General features: G+C 42.5%; 1 protein-coding gene across 4 annotated transcripts in view; it reads right to left on the minus strand.

The window, feature by feature from the left end:
• Nucleotides 1-120: 120 nt before the first annotated feature.
• LOC135250104 (leucine-rich repeat and calponin homology domain-containing protein 2-like) overlaps nucleotides 121-16,610 on the minus strand; it is a 43,048-nt gene continuing 26,558 nt past the window's right edge. The window contains exons 9-21 of one of the 4 annotated variants that reach the window (XM_064326042.1): nucleotides 15,337-15,440; nucleotides 15,089-15,156; nucleotides 14,889-14,996; nucleotides 14,259-14,336; nucleotides 13,626-13,679; nucleotides 13,314-13,362; nucleotides 12,900-13,037; nucleotides 9,188-9,241; nucleotides 8,629-8,692; nucleotides 6,962-7,074; nucleotides 6,218-6,355; nucleotides 5,403-5,480; nucleotides 121-5,025 (exon numbers count right to left, since the gene is read on the minus strand). In XM_064326042.1, the coding sequence (XP_064182112.1) occupies nucleotides 4,906-5,025; nucleotides 5,403-5,480; nucleotides 6,218-6,355; nucleotides 6,962-7,074; nucleotides 8,629-8,692; nucleotides 9,188-9,241; nucleotides 12,900-13,037; nucleotides 13,314-13,362; nucleotides 13,626-13,679; nucleotides 14,259-14,336; nucleotides 14,889-14,996; nucleotides 15,089-15,156; nucleotides 15,337-15,440 (1,166 nt within the window). In that variant the 3' untranslated portion in view covers nucleotides 121-4,905. The other 3 variants (XM_064326043.1, XM_064326044.1, XM_064326045.1) reach the window with 3 other exon arrangements.

Here is a 16,610-nt window from a genome sequence, read left to right on the forward strand (position 1 = left end):
TAATTCTTTATGAAATTGTATTTTTAGTCGATATCTAATGTACTGATGTGAAAAACAAAATCAACCAGAAGTCACATAAAAAACAATAATAAAAATGAAACGTATGACATGAACCACAAGTTGGAAAAAGGATCACTTTATTTCATTTTGTGTTTTTTTTTTCTTTATTCTTGAAATATTTTAGAAGTTCCCTACAATTTGTAGAAGATATATACATTTGTCTAATGTTTTCAATTTGGCATGCACGCAAGTTTTTAAATAGAAAACATGTATTTACAGAGCATATTTTGTGGGATTTTTCCTGACATGAAGGAAATGTTGCATTTTTAAATAAGTAAAACAGAAACACTGATATCCTTGCACAAAACATCCTGACATTAATGTCCACCTCAAAGCAAAGAAAACAAGATGAAAGAGTGGTGTAGAGAGGAGAGGTTAATCGTACACTGAGGAATGTTGATGTTTGAAAGGAAAAGCCAGCCAATGTTCATTCTCCCACATACTGGATTTACACAACTTAAAGTACATTCCATACAATACATATAGAGAGGCAGACTGCAGGGGTCCATTGCAGTGTGCTTAGATGGAGTTTAAACCTCAGGTTCAAACCCAAAAACCACAGAACGGCATCACAACTGGAACACCGATCCAAATCTGTGACATAAGGATGAGCCGTTTCAGCGGTGATGCAGTTCTCTGGCCTAGGGGTTTAAACTCCAGGTAAGCACACTGCGGTTAACACCAGATGTTCATGCTGATGCGTTGTAATGTGTTGATTCAGGTTTATCCGAATAGAGGATTATTAATGCAGCCTTTCACACTGTGCTTCAACGCAGAATAACCAACTATCATGATCAATTCCAGTCTATATGTCCCAGTATGTTGTTCCCACTTCACTCCTCCCAGGAAGCTGTCATTTTTATTCAGGAGAAGCAGGAAAAACAGCTTCTATAAATTGCCGACCATGCTGATGATAACATTCCTACAACAGTGAGCTTTAAATAAGCTGAAGCCTGCAAGTCACAATGGGGTTCTCTAGTCACTTCTACACATTCAGGGAATGACAGTGACATCACAATTAAGAGGGAAACACCTCTGTGAAACTATTATCACAAAGTGATTTTGCTACAATTCTCATTTGTAAGCATGGCTCAATGGATTGTAAAACCATTTGTGATATTATTACTGAAAATACACAGCTCTCACAGTGTTTTCACATCTTTTGCAGTTCACTGGCCATTAAATGTACGTGCATTTCAAGCACTATGATAAGCTTTGGTGCTTAATTCTGCAGTCAGTGTTAATCTTCAAACCTTTGTCCCACGTACAGTGCTAGATTTCCGACAAATAGGCCTAATATCTGTCAGTAGAGGATATTATAAAAGAAAATTTAAAAATATTTTTTTCTTGACAACAAAGCCAATTGGCTTCTCCTTTAGTTATACTCAATTAGACATTTGATTTCCAGTTCAAGCCACAGGCTCTTTGGGCTCACCCATGAATCAGATGGACAATACAATTCGGACAATACGGCACTTGTCAATTAAAGGAACGGGATCTTTTACAGCACTCATAAGCCTTAAGCCCACACTTACAAAATACACAGGAATTGCCTCAGCTGCAGAAGGAGACACGTGAATGTCGATCACAGCATTATATGCAGTTAAATCGAACCCATGAGAAGAATGGTAAGACTTCAGACTTTGGTGTATTGTCAACGAGGCGTAAGGCACAGTGATCACTTAAAATTGTACTGGAACACTTTCCCAAGAAGGCTTGTGATGGGAGTGTCCAAACTGATGTGGTTGTGACTTACAGACTCATTAAGTGACACGGAGCGCCAAGCTCATTTCCCCTGGGAAAGTGTTTGGTTGGACATGCCAATGCTTGTTGCATTGGTATGGCCGACCAATCCAATCCCGCCGAATTTGCTTCAAATTAGTATGTAATGGTTCCACAGAATTTTATTCCTTTCACACTCCCAAGTAAATACATATCAAATGACAACAGTATTGTGTAATTTCTCCTTCTTTTGAAGACATGTCCCGAGGCTGAAGAACACAAGCTGTAGCGAGATCTGAACCACCACTTGTTACATCACTGCAAAATCACTGTAAACCTGGAGACGACAATCTGCAGTAGTGTAGCAGGGCAAACCTATTTAGCTAGGCTAATCTGCCATAGCAACGAGGCAGTGACATGGATTGAGTCATCTGGCAATGGAAGCAAGACAGAGAGAAATATACTGTCTGCAACACTGAGCAGTGGAGAAGAGGCCTTAACTCCAGCAGTACAGGAACACCTCAGAATGCAAACACATCGAACTGAACACTGAGCAATTAAAATGCATCAAAGGATGTAAAAATCATTTCCAGTGTAGAGTGTTATCTTGAGCTGAAACATCTACATCTCCCTGGTGAATACCCACAGTCCTTAAAACAACACAACAGTGCAAGTGCAAATTTAAAATACGACATTAATGAAAACGTAACAGTTATGGCAAGTTTGCAATTTTGCTACAAAAAAGGTACAACCGAGACGTTATGGCACTACAGGCTTTCAAAAAGGGTAGAAAACCGAAATTCCTGCTAAAAAGGAAAGGAGGGGAAGAATGTTCCTGGCAGGGGTGTAAGAGAGATCGTTTTAACGCAGATGGACAGCACCTGAAGGCGTGGCTCTGCTGAGTAAGAAAGATGGAAAACGGTGAGGAGACAGAGGGGATCTCATTTCAGGACACAAGTGATGACATGTCTCTTTACACCGACACTGAAAAACAGCACTACAGGGAAACACCATCTCCTTCTCTCCCATGCCCTCTCAAACAGTAAGTCTCTGATTACCTTAAATGGGCATAAAGTGTTCAAGGCCCTTGCAATCACGACAGCAATATAAACAGTGCCAAAAAAAAAACTGAATGTGGCTTTTCCTTAGAATTCAAAAATATCTTTTGAAAATGTGTTCCCGCTGAAAAGCAATTAAATATAATAATAAATACATAAATAGAAATTCCCTGAAATAAATAATCATATGCATGACTGTACTTGCATACATGATTACATGAGAAAAGGAGCTCTAGTCTGACCATTAAACAGTTCCTCAACATTGACAGGAAAGCATGAAACATCAGTTAATGGATAATTATAAAACATTACAAAAATAAGTTACATTAATTTAAAAATGTACATTTAAAAAAATCATCAGACCATGCAAACATAATATTGCTGGTATCTATAAGGAATGGTAAATGTAGCACAATCAAAGCCAAATTCTTCTGAGCTTAAAACAAAAATGCATTAATCAATTAATGGCTTTACACCAGTGGCTCTCTTTGTTAATGTTCTCCCATAGCCTAATAAATCTGTAGTTCCTCTAGCTGAATTTTCATTGACACAAAACAATTGAGGTTAGACACTGGTGAGTTTTTTTTTTTTTTGGTGGGGGGAGGGGGGTTCTGCACATGACATCACCATCCTACTGGATGGATTATATCTGATTGTGAGTTAAGTTTTTAAAAAGCCGCTAATTCTGAAACCCGAAAGTGAAAAGAAATACATCTGAATGCATGTAAAAAAACAGATGTCATCACATCTGACCTCTTTGCTCAGTTTTCAAATTGTTAGCCGGTTGTCAACACAATATTGCAAACAAATTATTGAAAGCAAAGATTTTTAAAGCAGACATTTTTGCAAACTCCTTCTAAGTCCACTTCTGTCACACAGTAAGAACAAGTTAGATGTGTTTCGGAATAATTTAGTTTCTTGCAAACTGTGTATAAAATGAAAACCATGGAAAGGAATCTGTCCAAACTGAATGGCATGTTTGTCTGTGTGATGTCAGTGCAGAACCTAGAAAATGTTGTGTTATTTTAGGATAAGAAGTATAAAATAGCAGCATCATACTGTGTAAATTATAATATTGTGAGCAGGAAATCTCTTGTTTTTGATAAATTCACCATAAAGAAGTCAGCATTCAAACCATTCCAAGTCCAACATCAGAAGTATGGCACTCCATTCCAAGCACCTGAGCCCAGACTTTCAGAAACAAATAACAAATCCTAGGGCTCCAAATTCGGCAAAAACAGACAGGTATAGAGTCGATGGAGTACTGGTACAAATGCCTTAAAATTCTGTATAAAATCAGAACTGTTCCTAAAGAGCAAGGGTTTCTTAAATGACTGTGTAGCAAGCAAGCTGACACATTTGTACAGTGAGCAATGTAAAACACCATTGCATCGCAGGTGTTTTTTCTTTATTTTAATGCTAAACTTAAAATAAATAATGGGATGAACTCAGTTTCAGTGTCACAGTGTCAGTGGGTGCCCTAAAACAGGGGCTCCCAACCTTGTTCCTGGTGAACTACCGTCCTGTAGGTTTTCACTTCAACCCAGATTTGGCACACCTGATTCTACTCATTACCAGCTCGATGAGACCTCTAGCTGTTGAATGAGGTGTGCTTTGTTAGGGCTGAAGTGAAAACCTACAGGGTGTCAGATCTCTGGGAACAGGGTTGGGAGCCACTGCCCTAAAACATGCCAAAATCATCAGCACCATGATGACCCTCACCATAAAGGTAGCCTGATCAAAGGGCCAGGATGCTTTTCTGAACGTCTACGTTTGTCACTATCCATTAATAACTAGCTGCTTTGTTTCCTCATGGTCACAAAGCGAAATCAGGTTTGACTGGAGCGACATTGCCCCATTTTCCCACGGGGCTGTCTCAGCGGAGGCGACACATTCACAGGAAAGGAGGTCCCGGCCAATTTCATACGTGAGAGGGGTTAGGGGTCCCTCTCCCACCTCAATCAGCAGGCTCCTGGGAGGCCCCCCTGCACCCCCCCCCACCCCCCTCCCCTCAGACAGACGTGCGGAGCGGCAGGACGGGGCACACATGCTACGCGGTGGTGTGCTACACAGCGGAGAGCTGGGTCGGTCTTGATGCCGGCAAGTCCAGCAGGGCCTGGACCGTTATTCCCACCTTCACCAGCCCCCGCTCCTCCAGGATATGATGGGGTAAACACAGCTTGTCCTGGGAAAAAAACAGAAAGGCGGGGCAAAGCTACGTAAACGTATATCAGTCCTCGTTGCCTTCAAGCTTCCAGAGACACCAAGGAAACTGTACAGACAAACAGCAATTTTGTTCAGAGATGCTGTTTTGTTAAACCGCAATCATTGCTTTCTATGAGCTTTTCATCTACGGCTAATAACCTCCACAGCCACAGTGTAGTCCAGACTTATTCCAAAAAGGCTGGTGTGGGCGCAGTTTTTTGTTCTAGCCCAGCACTAAGACACCTGATCCTACTTATCAAGGTCTTGACTGCACACCATGATTAGTTAAATAGTTAAATCAGGCGTCGTAGCGCTGGGCTAAAACAAAATCCTGCACCCACGCCGGCTTTGGTTTACCTGCGGAACTCCCAGCTTCTTGCAGGCATCCAGAAAGTTCTCCACATTTCTGCGGCATTTCGCCATGCTGAGCTTTGGCTGCAGAACACAGGGAGGGACAGTGTTAGTGCACACAGAGGTTTACCATTTCGAAGTGGATCCTTGTGTAGTCAAGTGCTGAAAACAGTACACAAGTCAATAAAGCTTTCTAAATCACCATCTGCATCTAGTCAGAAAAATATTCATCCTTCAACCAGCCATGAATCCGGGAATCATTCCCGAAGGACTCACTTGATTTCATCTTTCAAGGCACACCCTTTCAAGTGAGTCATAGCAGAATGTCAGGGCATTTCCCACCTGACTGTCTCTTGCATATCTTTCACACATCTGAGAGATGGCGATCTCATTCTGGGTGTTTGTTGTGAATGCAAGGTGCACAATCACAAGGAAACGATACCCTGCATTATACTGGTGTTTGTGAAGCTGCAAATGTGAGAGGACGGTTGAGTGAGTCCGTGACAGTGGATGGGGAAGTTAGTGACTTAGGATGAGTGAGCATGGGTTTGGGTGAACCGCAAGTGGAAAAATACCACGGGTGTCCAATTTTACAAGCACGCACACTGGTGCGGCTCATAGCCATCTAGATTATATATAGAGACTTTCAGAGTGTGTGTGTATGTCTGTGTCTGTGTGTGATGTACTGTTGTTTTCATACAGGAACATTTGGACAATAAGTTCTCACAGAATCCAAATACCTCAAGCATCAAAAGAAAATAACAAGTCTGTCTTGTACAGCTGTACCCTGATGGCAAGAGCTTCAAAGGAAAAGGCCTCACCACTGCTGGGGAGGGAACATGAATGCTGGCTACGGAGCGAGGTCGAATGTGATTGGCCAGGTGGCACAGGACCACTCCATCCATCAGAGCTCCGCCCACATCATCTGGGAGCAGCACCTTCAACCTAGACTCAAGGTTCTGCAGAAGGGAAATGCAATGGAGGACAGTTGCACTAGAACAGGGTTTAGTATCGGTAAGAAATCGCCATTGTTTGCCAACAACCATCGATGGTCGGTATTTTGTTTACAAAATACAAACTCTCTTCATGAAACCCACTGAATTCCGGCCATTTGTGTTCATGCAATACTAAACGGTCACTTAAGTCAGGATCATCACTTGACACTTTGTTGAGCAGTGGACAAAAGAAGGAAAAAGCCACACCAAACTCTAGGGACCTCATTAACTGAAACCTTCAGCGTATGCAAAACCTTTCAGTACGTCCCAAAACCAGTAACATGACCAATGACTGGTCATGGTATTTCTTTTTTTTCCACCAATCGCTGGCTGTGTCGTTAGTTTCACATGTGCTAAAAGGTTTTGCAGGAGGTAAAGGTCTCAGTAAATCAGGCCCTAAACACGCGTTACATACGTATGTCAGCAATTCTAAACTGCATCCTTCCCCCAATCAGCGCCCCCTCTGCTCTATCCCATGATGCTAGCTGGCAGCTCTGTGATAATCACCATTTCATGGGAAAGACAAGTACAGGGGAAAACAATGGCCACAGTTCTTTAACCTTCACTGACCTGGCGCAGGAGCTGGATCTGCTCCATCTCCTCCCTCATGTGCTCCATTCTCCTGCGTATTGTAAACCCCGGGTCAGTGGAGCTGTACTCCTGGTGACTCCCCCTGCAGAAAGCTGCAAAGACAGGACTGAGGTGGGACAGGCCGAAAACATGTGCTTCTGAGCAGCTCCAAACCCACGGTCAGCATCAGCGGGATTCGTATTCAACATTAGTGCTGCGCGCAGCTGATCGCTCTGCTCTACAGAAGCAATGCAAATGCAAGTATCTTGCTTTCACTCACAATTAAGGTTAGCAACACACAAAAAATATTGGCGCAGCCCAATAAAAAAAGGCTCATTCATGTACTAGTTCATTTATAATAATGTTACCCCTGCATTTGGTCAATTGAATTGCATGGTTTTCTAAGTGAAAGACTGCTTCAGATGCTCCAGCGATGCATGTTGAAAAGACAAATAACTGTGAGACCCCCTAGCATCCATGTGTGTGCACATGATTGACTGAGAAGGCCATCCTGCCACCCATGAAAGATATTAATGTAACCCTCGCACGCAGTCTCTTCGAATACACCTATTTTGAGAAGCAATTACCCAATGTTACTTAGCTAACAGTATTCTATTGTAATTATCATTATAATTTATCATTGTAATTATTATGGTTAGGATTACTGCCAATAGACTGGGGCATTCTGAGGATCAGGGACAGGCAGAACCACATGGTGATAAATTAATAACAAACAGGTTCTGAGGAACTGGACGAGGTCCCAGAACACCAACTTGTGCAATAAACAGTCCCCGGAATAAATGGAATTTCACGGAAGAGATTCCTGGAAGAGAATGGTCTCTAAACTGCTCAGGGTTCACACTCATAGTGGTTAAAATGCAATGAACCCAGTCCTATGAAGTATGTGGGAGTGGTATAAAGTGTACACAATGCTCAATCTAAAGCTTCATTAAAGATAATATTTATTATTTTATATTATGGCTTCCTTCGAGTTCTTCATTTCCACAGAATACCACTTGGAAGAAAAGATTTTCTTCCTGTTCATTCCTCTCCAGGGTTGTATCCTCATTAAGGACAATGTGCGTGGTGGTATATGACCCTAATGACGAAAATATATGCTCATGCTAATTAGCCACGCTAGTTGTGGGGCTGAGCAGAGGGGTCCATGATGAATGCAAGTCAAGCTCGCAACACCCCTGAGCTTCAACACGCACCTTTCATTGCGCAAAACAGACAACATTTCGATCTTTCATGATCCTCAACAGGGGTCCATCCCCGAGGGAAAGAAACTGACTGGCATGTTGGTCACCAGCCGACCAGAGGAGGACGGGTTTCCCCCTTGAGCCTGCTTCCTTCCAAGGTCTCTTTCCATCTGCCACAGGGAGTTTTTCCTGGCCACTGTTGCCTTAAGGCTTGCTCCTGTGGGGGTTTAGGCCAGGGTTGTCTGTAAAGCGTATTGTGACAACTGCTGTAAAATACGCTATACAAATAAAATTTGATTTGATTTGATTTGACGTCTGTTTTGCCAAAAAAAGGTGTGTGTCGGAGCTTTGTTGAATTTTTTTGTGGTATACGACCCCCTCTGGTCAAGGACACTTTGGCGATGGGATGGGCCTGCAGTTACAATTCCACACGAGAGAAAGAAAGAAAAAGAAACATAGTTTTACCTGATCTCGGTTTCAAACCAAACACCGTTAATCCAGTGCTGACATCTGCCGAGTGCATTCCTTCCTGCAATTAAAATATTATTTTGAAGTATTATCATACATAATAGTAAAGATTATGTGTATCTGTGTGCAACAGATACAAGCAAAACGTGTCTGGATTCAATCAATATTTATACTTAATTTTGATAGACATTTAAATGTGAGATCATGTTTGTTTGTTTGTTTTTTTCTCCACAACCACAATTTAAGTAGTTCAGTAATGAAAAATATTTGCATTGAAAAAAGCAAGACTCTAAATTGGGCATTTAATAGGGTAAAGTTATTATTATTACTATTACTATTATTACTATTAAAGACAAATAGTTATTGATATTTACAGTTAATGAGGCTATTAAGCTGTTATCAAAAGCTAGAGAATTACACACATAAATGCACTAGTACGGCAGTACAAACAGACACAGGAGAAAAAGCTCAGTTTGTGCCTCACAGAACAAATATTCGCCAACAAGCCCAAGCCTGCACACACACACACACACACACACACGTGCGGTGAACCCACCCCACACTCATTGCTGTTTAAGCTGAGACTTCTCCGGGCAGCCTGGCACTTGTACTGTAAACGAAGAGGGAAAGCATTTTGAAACTAGTCTAATAAACCCCACCCTGAGTGTCAGATTCACTATGTTATGTTCCTTTTCCTGTGGCAATACACAATGTCAAAAATTATAACTTCAAAGTACTTAAATGGAAATGGACAGCAACATTTACATGTGATGTGTGCATTGACAGAGAGGATCTGTGGTCGAACACTGAGGCCATTGTATCCAGAAGAGAGAAACACAAACAGATGTGTTTCTCTCTTCTGGGGTTAATTATTTCTTTTCACTCCGACTATTTTATATTCCCCTGACAAACCAATGAAAGTCTGACATATAAACACTAGAAACAATTTATCTAGTGTCAGTATTGTGTATTGCCAGTTGTGCTGTTATTCCAATTTTATAATTTCTACGTTTCGCAATAGCACCCAAATCTTCTTCCAAATATTTACATATGCATGTAGCTCCCCATCAAATTTAGAAGCAAACTTCTTTTGTGGCTAAACCCAAATCATCTCCACCAGGAAGCGCACTACAGCCATTTTCTCCTAAGATTTAACCATGTAAGGCCACAGGGGAAGGACACCAACAGCCAACTCTACAATTATTGGAACCCTTCCTGAAAATGAGCAAAAACGGCTGTAAAAAAGCACACACAACATGGTAAATGGTAAATGGACTGCATTTATATAGCGCTTTTATCCAAAGCGCTTTACAATTGATGCCTCTCATTTGCCAGAGCAGTTAGGGGTTAGGTGTCTTGCTCAAGGACACTTCGACATGCCCAGGGCGGGGTTTGAACCAGCAACCCTCCGACTGCCAGACAATCGGTCTTACCTCCTGAGCTATGTCACCCCAGAAAGGTCATTGAAAGGTCCATCTACAGCCAGGTTTCAACCTCCTGGCAGAGGCAACAATATCATATTTTGGGTTTAAACATTATGGGGAGCCATATACTTTTATTTTAACACCATAATTATTCAAACACAAAAAGTTGTGTTCAGTAGTACATTTTTTTCTGCAAAATATGGGTTTCAAAATTATTGCCACCCCTACAAGTAATATTTCGTGAAGTCTCCACTGGACAGGATAACAACACTGAGCCTTTCCCTGTAATTGGAGAACACTTTTGGAATGATCTTGAACCACTCCTTGTAGAAGATTTCAAGCTCTTTCATATTATAAGGTTTGCACTTCTGGACTGCCCTCTTCAATTCAAGCCTCTTCAATAGAGTTCAAGTCCAGGGACTGAGAGGGCCATTGCAAAACATTTATTTTGTGTTCCCGCAACCTTTCTGTGTTGATTTTACCATATGTTTGGGTTCATTGTCTCATTGAAAGGTCCATCTACAGCCAGGTTTCAACCTCCTGGCAGAGGCAACCAGGTTTTGGGCTAAGTATCCTGTTACTTAGTGCAATTCATTATGCCATTGTTCTTAACAAGATACCCAGGACCACTAGCAGCAAAACCACCAAAACACATCAATGATCCACCACCATATTTTCCTGTGGGTAACGGGTACTTTTCCAAGCACGCAGTCGTATTTTGTCCGCAAACATACCGATGGTGTGCATTTCCCAAAATTTTCATTTTGGTTTCGTGTGATCACAACACACAATTCCAACTGAAGTTCCATTGATGTTTGGCAAGTTTTTTATAAGAATATTTTTTAATAGAGTGAAAAGAGTTTCCTCAATATCTGAGCAGAAAATTTTAATCATGATGTGTATTGTTTATTTTATATTTAATTTATCATTTTGCTCATTCCCATGAAGGGTGCCAATAATTCTGGAGTTGACTGTATGTGCCTGACTGCCATGCTCCCGAATTGGAGGAGAATCTACAGATGAATGACCACCATTCAGTTGGTACCCATACATTTACACCTGAAGGTGTTTTTATTTTGAGCAATTTGGCATTCCCAATCATCTGTCCCATTGTTGCAACACTGTCTGGAAATTCAGGAGCGCACGGGCAAGCACGTTTCCACTGAAGCCTTTTGAAACAGAACAGAGAGAATTTGGCCGACCTCTCTTTGAACCTTGATGATTGTTCTGTTTTGCTGAAGGCAGCTGTGGCATTACTGCTGACGCTGGTGTCCCGTTAGATACTCACATTAATACTCACATCTCAAGAGCGGCTTTCTTTCACTTGCAGAAGATTGCTAAACAGGCCTTTCTTGTCAGTAGATGATGCTGAGAAACTGACGCATGTTTCTGTCATGTCTTGGCTAGACTACTGCACTGCCCTGTTATCTGGCTGCGCAAATACATCATTTAAAATACATCCTGTTGGTTCAAAATGCAGTGGCCCATTTTTGGACTAGGACAAAGAAGCATGAAGTTATTACCCTAGTGTCAACATCACTGCACTGGCTACCAATTGAGTAAAGGCCAGACTAAGGGTTTGATTCTAACATTCAAAGTGTTACGTGGACTAGCACCAGAATATTGACCTGATATGCTACCCCACCCCTGGACTGCCATCCTCGGATGCGTCATGCAGCCTGTCTGTAATCGAGTGATTATGTATTTGTCACCTCACACCCTGGGCCGGCTAGAGGAGGATGGGCCCCCCTACTGAATGTGCTTCCTTCTAAGGTTTCATCCTACATGTCTATCAAACAAGCCTCCAGATTTATGCAGATGATACTGTCATATAAATGTCTGGTAAGACCACCACTTCAGTCTCCGCAAAGCTCACTCAAAATTCTTGTTTAACACTTAATATTGGGAAAAAATGTGTCAATATGCTTCTCATTCAGGAGATGTCATTCAACAGATAATGTAAATGAACAAAATCTAAAGATCAGTGGATAATCCAATAAACAGGTTTCAGAGGTTAAATACCTGGAATTTAGGCAGGGAAAAACTGTGAACTGTACTGTGACAAATTCTTTGTAAAATGCACTATATTTGTAAAATGTCATCAAAATCTCCAGCCACTGCCACTCAACACAACACACTGAGCGCTGGCTACAGTCATGTCGACCGCTGGCTACAGTCACGCTGAGCGCTGGCTACAGTCATGCTGAGCGCTGGCTACAGTCACGCTGAGCGCTGGCTACAGTCACGCTGAGCGCTGGCTACAGTCATGCTGAGCGCTGGCTACAGTCACGCTGAGCGCTGGCTACAGTCATGCTGAGCGCTGGCTACAGTCACGCTGAGCGCTGGCTACAGGCAGGAAGTGATACCAGCCCACGGAATGCGTCACTGCACTAACAATGAACGGTGTCACTGGGCAAGCGGCCCAACAACCTTTTATGATCCCCTTTATTACGGTACAATGCACAGTACAGACAGTGCTTTGTCTCTAAGGACACTTGCAGCCCAGATGCTATCTGAACTGGCTGTTTTGATCCTTCCGCGAATTCCGTGTTCTTGGGAAAGAGTCACACGTTCTGTCTTCCTCATGCTGGGACAAGTTCCTTTAAAATTCCCCAGAACTTGTACCAGAGTTTCCAGCATTAACCTCAAGCATCCTCCTTTTTAACAGTCACCTACTCTAACACAGATAAGATCCTGGTTTGCAACTAACAAAACGTTCCAGATGCGAACACCGTGAACACACCGTGAGTCCAACACGGCGTGGCGTTCCTCCGGCAGAGCCAAAGAAAATGACCCAGTTCAGCGTCACGTGCGCACGCCCACAGCTGGCCTTAACTGCGCTACCTTCAGGTAATCTTTCCGCAGATACTTATTCCGCCGCCGCTCTTCGCCCAGGTGGAGTATGGCGTGTCCTTCCGGCCACTTCGGCTCAGCGTCGCCTGGGTCAGGCTTTTGGGAACCGTCCACTGAACTAGAGGAGGACTGCGAAACAAACCACAAAGAGCCATGCCGTCGTACGGGGAGAGAAAACTGGTTAAGATTCTAGAAGCTATTCTAGAAGAATTCTAGAACTCTATGCCCACTAAGGCAATTTAACAAAAGCAGAGAACCTGCACTTTAACCACATGTCCACAAATCTAAAATCGTGGAGTACAGGGTCAAATCAAGAAAAACATTGTCCCAAACATTATGGAGCTCACTGCAGAAGCAATTTTTGTTAGTTGCTGAGTCACTGAGGCGAGTGGGTCGGTAACTCACCTGACTAGAAACAGCCAACTCCCCTGTGCTTCCCTCCTCCAATGTGGAACTGAAAGAAACAAGGTGTGCCTTTACCCACACATCTCAGTATCAAGTGTAAAACAAACATCTTGTGTGGATATAAAGCCAAGGTATGTACTAATTTATTTTCTTTTTCTTTTTTAAAGATTAGTTCCACCCCTCTAGACGTCTAAATTTCCTTTGGATTTTGACTTGCGGGCTCACTGGGATGTTAACCTTTGTGACGCAGAAACAAAACACTTCAACAAAAGAAAAACATGGACGGGTGACAGATTGTACACAGTATTGTACCTCCTGGGTGATCGCTGTTTATTGTTTGTCCCGCTCCCTGATTGGCTCAGGAATCTGGAAGTGAAAAACGAACACAGTAACTGAACTGAGAATGTCGTTTAAGCCTATTGAAAATTTGATTGCATTATCCTTTTGGCTGTATTGCATGGTTGCATTCAAATGAAAGGTGTGACAAGCCAGACAAAAAGCCCAGTTTTAGCCTCACCAAGCAAACACTCGCCAACGAGCCCAGCATATACGCACTACAGACACGCTACGCAAATGCTCATCAACACACCCAGTCCTGCATACACACATACACACACTAGACACACTACGCAAACGCCCATCAACAAACCCAGGCCACTCACACCACACAACCACATAACCAAACACAGACACACACACACACAACGCAACTACAAACACGCACACAAACACCCACACACACACACACACAACCACAAACGCACACACACACACACACAACCACACAACAAACACAACTACAAACACGCACACAACCACCCACGCAGACACAACACAACTACAAACACAACTAAAAACACGCACACAAACACCCACGCACACACACACACACACAACCACAAACGTACACACACACAGTCTCCCCCTCCCTCTGACTCATTCTACCTTTGTGCCCGGGCAGTGGCCCTCCGTCGGTGGAAAAGGCTCTGACTGAATGACGCTCGACATATGAGCGAACGTCGCCTTGGTGATTCGTGTACCAATCCAAGATAAAAGTGATGAAAGAGGAAGGGAAAAGGCAGAGCCAAGAAGACAGGGAGGGTTGTTAGTACAGCAAGAGAAAGGCAAGAAATATCAGGAATGATGGAATAGTGTCAGTCTGTCATGAAATTACAGGCAGTGCTAAATGATGTAAAAGAGAACGTTGTAGAATCACAGAATCCTCTAATACAAAATTATAAAAAGCTTGAATTCTTCTTAAACAGTTTCAGTGACCTCATCAGGGACCGGTGTTTGGGTGAATTCCATTCCAGTTCAGCCAGCTTTAGAAATTAATTGAAATTTAATTTGAGAATTGAATGTGTTCTGTAAGGATTTTTCATTTCATTAATTGAATAAATGGGCCTGACCCCAACCTGGTCAGGCAAACAAAACATTGAGTCTATACTCACAATATGGTGAAGGAGAGAATGGTGACAGGATGTGAGGGCCAGGGGCTCATATGATTGTGGAATCTGAGAAAACTGTGATGTCACAGGAGGGGCCAGCTGACCCGCAGGGAGAGACATGGCTTACCTGTTCTGCTGCTCTTGCTGCAGCAGCTGGGCTGCTATCTTCCTCAAGTCCAGAACTTCCTTTACCTCATCCTCCTCTTCTTCCTCTGCCAGAGGCTCCTTCTCGGAACTGAAACAGACAAACAGTGATAAACTCCAGAACATTCCATGACGCTCAGTCACAGAACACAAGAGTCCAGGCTGGAGATAACGACGTCTTACCCGGATTCCTCCTTCCCATTTTCCTTGTCTTCGTTTTGGTGTGACTTGTTCAGCACTTTCTCAAGCTCCTGAAATACAGAAAATCCGCAACACATTTTAGATTTAAAAAAACAAAAACAAAAGCATTAATCTGGTCAAGGAATAGGTTTGATGAAGGCCGGACAAACAGCCAATCAGAATCGGGTGCATTAAGCGCTCTTTGCAAGGCTAAATAGCCAAAGTGGAGTGGGGCCTTTTTTGTTCCACACCTTCATACAGGACACATAGCGGGTGCTCTGCTGCACATCTTCCTCAGACAGAGCGGCCTCTTCCTCCGTGCTGGGGTCGATGAAGTCATACGTCTCCTGCTCTGCTAAAGCACAACCCACGGGTTATAAAAACAATTCGTGGTAATAACAGGCACGAGCATTCAGTTTATTTACATTACATTACATCACATTTATTTGGCAGACGCTTTTATCCAAAGCGACGTACAAAAAGTGCATTTCGTGGTCATAGACAACTACTAAACACAGGTTCAATAAGATATTTTGTACAGCTATTTCTAGCCAAGAACACAGTTTAGTTCACACAGTGAACACTATTCTGACCTAACCTCTGCAAAGCCAACTAGGTAGAATCATAAGCTACACTATTTCATAGTGGTACACTGGCTACAATCGTCTGTCTATCATCATCTAACGATCCTTCCAGAATGCGTGCAGCCTATCTTCATATTTAAGTGTGAATAATAGTGAGAAGAGTGAGAGCCAACGTTTGCTTTATTGTAGTTAAATAAGTGAGTCATTTTCCATTGCTGCTCAAGGCTTGGCTCAGAGCTCATTCAACACAGCTGGAGGAGGTCAACTGTAAGGAAGTGCGTGACAGGTCACACTCATTCTGCACTCAACAACCATTTTTCTCTGGAAAATCCGAAGTCACAAGAAACAAATCTACAGCAAACCGTTTAATATCTGGCCAAATTTGAAGCATGGACCTACATGAATTACATTTCCAGGACACAATTATTTTTGTACAGTAATTGCTTTTTCATTTGGCACTTGAAAGAAATATTTGCATACAGTTGTATACAATATGTATACAGTTACACATTCAGCGTTAATGGTGGTGATCATTCTTGATGGGAGCAAAATGTTCCACTTGTAATACAACCGCTCTATTCCACTTCTATCAAAAATAGATGAGCAATGTTGGGCCGAATGGCCTGTTCTCGTCTTACGTGATGTTATGTTATGTTATGTTATGTTAAATGAGGTAAAACAAGGCTGAACTTGATGCCTGCAGGCAGGCATGCATGTGTGTAATTTGAGGCATAATATGCCATACACAATCCACAGAATTACACAGAGTGTGTACACTAGTAGCTGACTATCTCAAGCATTAAAGGATGCTTGAGACAGTCAAGCATCTTTAGGGATCATGATCAGATGTCAATCAATATGCCTTACAAGCAATAAGCACAGTTTTCTGGTACTGGCTGGTTGTAGACAGAGGGTGATGGTGTGAAGGGGTGTCTTCAGGT

The sequence above is a fragment of the Anguilla rostrata genome, chromosome 3 (assembly GCF_018555375.3).
Source record: "Anguilla rostrata isolate EN2019 chromosome 3, ASM1855537v3, whole genome shotgun sequence".
Taxonomy (NCBI): Eukaryota; Metazoa; Chordata; class Actinopteri; order Anguilliformes; family Anguillidae; genus Anguilla; species Anguilla rostrata.